Raw genomic sequence first — 5,854 nt, 5'->3', positions numbered from 1 at the left:
ATTTTGTATCTGATCTTCAACTATTATAGGGATTTCAATCATGTCATTCTTCATCAAACATATATTGTGTAAAACACAACAGGCCATGATGTAATCAGGAATCAGATCAATTCTTCTCATTGGTAGTTTATCAAGAAGAATTCTAAACCGTGTTTTTAAAAGAGCAATGCTACGTTCTACTGTCATTCTTATGGAAGATAAACAATAGTTATAATTTTTTTGTCTTTCAGTTAATTTACCATTATCTTTGTACGGTACAAGTAAAGTTTTGAAAATTTTATAAGCAGCATCACCAATTAAATGAGTATCACGTGGAAACTTAATTGGATCGCTGCAAAAATCTTGTAGCATTGACACATTAAATACTCTTTGGTCATGCACTGAGCCAGGATAGCCTACATAACAGTGTATGAACTCCATCTTATGATTGCAAACTATCTGTAATTTTAATTATTAGTTAATCTTAAATTATTTGAATTATGTAATAAACAATATAAATATTACTACCTGCAATTGAATGGAATGGTATCCTTTACGATTAATGTAACTCTCATGGTTTTCTTGTGGGGCTTCTATTTTTATATGAGTTCCATCAATCATGCCAATTATTCCAGGAAATCCTTTTTTTTCTTCAAGAAATGTAGCACATTCCATTGCTTCTTCTTCTGTTGGCCATTTAATATAATAATTTCGAAGATTGATCAAAGCATTTACAACTCGTTTTACTGATCGCCAACCAGTAGCTTTACCTACATCAAAACGATCACATATAGATCTGAAAGAAAAGTTTGTCAATAATACAAGATGATTAAAGAATATAATATATATATTATTAATATTTAATATTTGACCGATATGAATCTGGTGTTGCAAGTGTCCATATCGTCATTAGTAGTTGTTTTTCAGGACTAATAGTATTTCGACCAGATTGATTACGATTTTGATCCTCTTTCTTTTTTAATTGTGGTTTTATAATTTCTAATACAAAATTAAATGTTCCTCGCGACATCCTGTAGTTAGTTATTCATTTTATATTATTATTTTTTTTATAAAAGTATTTTTTCAATTAATTTTTTTTCGTAAATCTTAAGATTTAATTATTGTAATAATAAATTCTACGATTTAAATCATTATTACCTAAAGTGTTTTTTAAATCCTATATCTGAAAGATTTTGCACTACATTTCCAATATAATTTTTTATGCGTGCTCTTGGTATTAATGATCCTCGTTTCGATATTTGCTTTAAGATATTCAAAATATACTCATCGTCATCATCTGAAGAACTGTCGGAATTATATTCCATACATATGACATTAGATATGACATTCTGAATGCCAATTATAATCGGTATTTCATTTGCCATTAGTTGCACAATAACGGAATTTTCTTTTTTAAGTTAAAACTAGTACTCATAAATCGCAGAAGCAAGCACGGAAACGGAATTACATGGAATCCAATGAAATTTAATAAATTAGGTTAAGTTATATGCATATCACGCTCGATTTACTGCAAATGCGTTCTGATTTATAACTGCTGTCAGTTCTGCTGCGAATTTCGGACCGGCTAAAATGTAGTGATTTCAGTAGTGGTACTGTCAGCATTGTCAGCAAATTTCGGAACGCACCCTAAGTTGCCGTCAGACCGCGTCATTGACGCCATTTCCTTGTTCTGACATCTGACAAAGACTTTCAACTCCCAACAATACAAGTTTCATACAACAGTATAGTTTGTAATAGCGTTGAACATGTCGAATTTTGTGCCTGGAAACTATGATTTGCGGACAGCATTGATTTTCTGTTACCATTTGAAGAAAACTGCTGCAGAATCGCATCGAATGCTTGTCGAAGCTCACGGTGAGCATGCTCTTGGAAATTCACAGTGCTTTGAGTGGTTTAAAAAATTCAAAGCTGGTGATTTTGACGTGAGAAACGAAGAACGTGGAAAACCACCGAAAAAGTTTGAAGACAGCGAATTGCAAGCATTGTTGGATGAGGATGACGCTCAAACTCAACAACAACTCGCGGATCAATTGAATATGATACGAGAAACCGTCTCCATACGTTTGAAATCCATGGGAAAGATCCAGAAGATGGGAAAATGGGTTCCACATGAACTGAATGAAAGACAGCAGAAAAACCGAAAAACCACTTGCGAAATGCTGCTCGCCAGGTACAAAAGAAAGTCATTTCTCCATCGAATTGTCACTGGCGATGGAAAGTGGATACATTTTGAGAATCCTAAGCGTAAAAGATCATGGGTAACTCCAGGCAAACCATCCACATCGACTGCAAGGCCAAATCGCTATGGACGGAAGACAATGCTCTGTGTTTGGTGGGATCAGAAAGGTGTGATCTATTATGAGCTGCTAAAACCTGGCGAAACCGTTAATACTGAACGCTACCGACAACAAATGATCAAGGTTTGCGTGAAAAACGACCGGAATATCAAAAAAGGCAACACAAAGTGATTTTGCTTCATGATAATGCACCATCACTCACAGCAAAACTGGTCAAGGAAACGATTGAGGCGTTTGGTTGGGAAATACTTTCGCATGCGGCTTACTCACCAGACTTGGCTCCGTCCGATTACTACTTATTTGCATCGATGGGAAACGCACTTGCTCAACAGCGCTTCACTTCTTACGAAGATGTACGAAAATGGCTAGATGACTAGTTTGGCTCAAAAGAGCGACAATTATTTGGCTTGGCATCCACAAATTGTCAGACAGATGGGAAAAATGTATAACTAGCGATGGGCAATACTTCGAATAAAATATTTTTTATCATTTTCATGCAATAAACGTGTATTTTCTATTTAAAAATTCCGGTTTCATATTTACATACCTGGTATGCAACTTATAATAACAGTATATTTATATAAACAGTATTATTAAATATTATAATTTTAATGTTTAATGTTTTTATTTTACAAGACTGTGTTATTCATAAATAATTCCTAAGTTTATGATTTAAAAATATGTTACGTAATATAAAATGTTTTTATGTATTATTGAATATTATTATTTTATGTGTAGTTTTTCATAAAAGAAGAATGAAATATTGTTAAGACAAAAATATATGTTTTATAATATATTAATATATGTATATAGACATAAATGTGAAATATTTATATTATATTAGGTGCTAAACTTAGTTTCCGCGGTTCACATTTAGATGATACTTTGATTGACATATTTTTTGCTTTTGATATCGAGATAAATGAGTTTTTTAAGCAAAAAAATCGCGGAAACTAAGATATATTATAATTGGATAATATCAACATTACCTATTAAAATATTCCAAAATTGCATCTCTTTTATTAATATGTGTATTATCTATATGTTGCGTTTGTAGAATGGTATTATTATATATTTGAGGATTAATTGCAGCTGGAATTATTTCCTGTTGAGCAATATTATGTAAAATAGCTGTTGCCACAATAATAGAAAGTGTTTTTTCAATTGTTTTAAACGTTGTTCCAACTGATAAAATTCCAAATCGTCGTTTCCAAATTCCAAAGCATCTTTCAATTTTTGAGCGTGTTCGAATTTGTGCTTCATTATAAAGATGCTCTGCTGGTGTTGTGGGATGTAGTAATGGAGTCATTAGACATGATAAATTTGGATAACCGGAGTCTCCAAGGAGTAATCCGTCTCCGAATCTATCTGTGCTTCAAACAATGTTTTAATTCTTGAATTATTGAAAATAGTGGAATCATGTGTAGATCCTGGCCAACGCGCTATTATATCAGTAATTTCCAATCTTGCATTAATAATGACTTGTACATTTATTGAAAAAAAAACCTTTTCTGTTACGATATAACTCATTGTTTCCTCCATCTAGAATATAAAGAAATTTAACAGAAACAAGATAAGTTTATATGCTAAAATTATTCTTACCACATGATTGAATTTTCACATGTGTACAATCTATACAACCAATAACATATATAAATCCAGCTGTTTGGAAAAATTCTTGCTGATTTTAATAAATTTGTTCTGATGAAGTAGGAAAGTTTATAAAGTCATTTTTTAATGCAGCAATGGCAGGAGATACTCGATGAACAATTTTTATGAGCACTTGATTCGCTGATGCCACAAAAATCGCCAATAGTCATAAAAAACGATTCAGTTGCATAAAATTGTAGAGTAACTATTAATCGGATTATAGATGGAATGGCGTTATTTCTATTTTTAACATATGTTCATACATATATATAAATATCTGTTCATGTGTGTTAATAATCTAATAATTTATGTTAACATTTGTGTTGTTCATATTAGTCACAGAATAGAGAGAATATTGATTAAATTAAGCTAAATACATGCATTTCCAAATTATATGTGTATAAAATTTTTAATATTTATTGATTTCTTTGTAATAAACTTATTTCTTTGTTTCATTGTTATTATTATACATATTTTTAAATTGTTGTATTGACAATATTTATACATACCGATTAGTATTATGTTGTATTTTTACATAAATTTTTTCTAATAGCATATTGAAGCTGTGTTTCGATATTACAAATCTTCTACTAAAATTGGCATCATCAAAAAATTCCAAATAATTCATACGCGGTCTAAATATGCGTGATTTTCGTTGTCGATTTCTAACTATAAGATTATAATCTTCGTATTCATCAAATAATAAAAAATTAATAATTTCATCCATGTTAAAACTAAAAAAAATTAGATGCTATGATTAAATTTAATGACTTATGTTTAATATCACGAAGATGAGATAAAGAAGAACGATATACAGACTTGCTGTTGGCTACACTGCTGATTGAATTAATCGTCGATTAAGTTAATCGGCGTTGGTAACAGTCGGCCTTATTCCGTAAAAAACAACAACAGTTATCAAATAACTTCCAGTTGCATAAAATCTTATAGCGACCAGTAATTGTATGACAGGTGAAATAGGATTATTACTAAAAACATTATTACTATAAAATATTGCTAATACAAAAATGTATTTATATCTATACTCTCAACGTATATAATTCATACGTACCGATCAGATTTAAGGCGTATTTCACCTTCAATTCTTTCTAATAGCACCATAAAATTATTTTTAGAGATATTCTAAATCTTTTTTGGAAATCTATTTCATCAAATATTTCCATATAATTAATTCTTGATCTGATTACACGTGGCCTTCTTTCATTTCTTTCAACATTATTCAAGTTTATATCATTATATTCATCAAAAAGTAAAAAATTAATAACTTCATCCATTTTTACATGAAACACTATTTTTACATCAATACGTAATGTAATTTTCTCACGTTGAATATGTATCTTAAAAATTTTATTTAAATCGACTTTTTAATCATTTCCATTTACACTTGATACTTTGCCTAAAATAACACGACAGGAATATTAGGTTAAGATGCTCTGTTACAACCGATATGACTGATTCGTTTTATTACGTTGGCACTACCGTAATCGTCAATTAGCTTAACCGGAGGTTGATGAAAGAGGCCCTGACTCTCCTCCCGAGCAGAGGCGAAGTGTGTCGATTGAGTTTGAACAAAATTGTAAATGGAAAGCGACGTCTATCGATTTGTGTCAAGTGTGTCGACTGTGTCTAAAAGGAAAGGAGCCATAAGCACCCAGTGTGATTTATTTTGACGCTGAAAATGAGCGTCGAGCGTCAGCATGAAAAGGCACCTTATGGTTATAAGTACTTAAGCGGGGAGCACAGACTCTTGCATAACGCATAACACGTAATACATAAGAATATGTACCAATCGAAGTTCTCCGTTTCTTTCCCTTCCGTGTAATAGAGAACTCTGGTTGGTTTAATTTCTTATGCCTCATGTGTTATGCGTTATGCAAAAGTCTGTGCTC

At 31.4% G+C, this 5,854-nt stretch overlaps 2 protein-coding genes and 1 pseudogene across 2 annotated transcripts; all 3 read right to left on the bottom strand.

Annotated features, from left to right (window-relative positions):
- Window positions 1-21: 21 nt before the first annotated feature.
- Window positions 22-657, bottom strand: LOC108762548 (putative nuclease HARBI1; the record flags this gene model as incomplete). The annotated part of the gene is made up of 2 exons (XM_018509586.1): window positions 508-657; window positions 22-438 (listed from the first exon to the last, which is right to left on the bottom strand). Coding segments are annotated over exons 1-2 (564 nt in total), but the record flags the coding sequence as incomplete, so codon positions are not given.
- Window positions 658-1,009, bottom strand: LOC108762546 (uncharacterized; the record flags this gene model as incomplete). The annotated part of the gene is made up of 2 exons (XM_018509585.1): window positions 852-1,009; window positions 658-775 (listed from the first exon to the last, which is right to left on the bottom strand). Coding segments are annotated over exons 1-2 (276 nt in total), but the record flags the coding sequence as incomplete, so codon positions are not given.
- Window positions 1,010-3,282: 2,273 nt separating this feature from the next.
- LOC108762545 (putative nuclease HARBI1) overlaps window positions 3,283-5,854 on the bottom strand; it is a 3,337-nt pseudogene continuing 765 nt past the window's right edge.

Source organism: Trachymyrmex cornetzi, unplaced genomic scaffold (genome assembly GCF_001594075.2).
Source record: "Trachymyrmex cornetzi isolate Tcor2-1 unplaced genomic scaffold, Tcor1.1 scaffold3085, whole genome shotgun sequence".
Lineage (NCBI taxonomy): Eukaryota > Metazoa > Arthropoda > Insecta > Hymenoptera > Formicidae > Trachymyrmex > Trachymyrmex cornetzi.
This window is presented reverse-complemented; position numbering and strand designations above follow the sequence as displayed.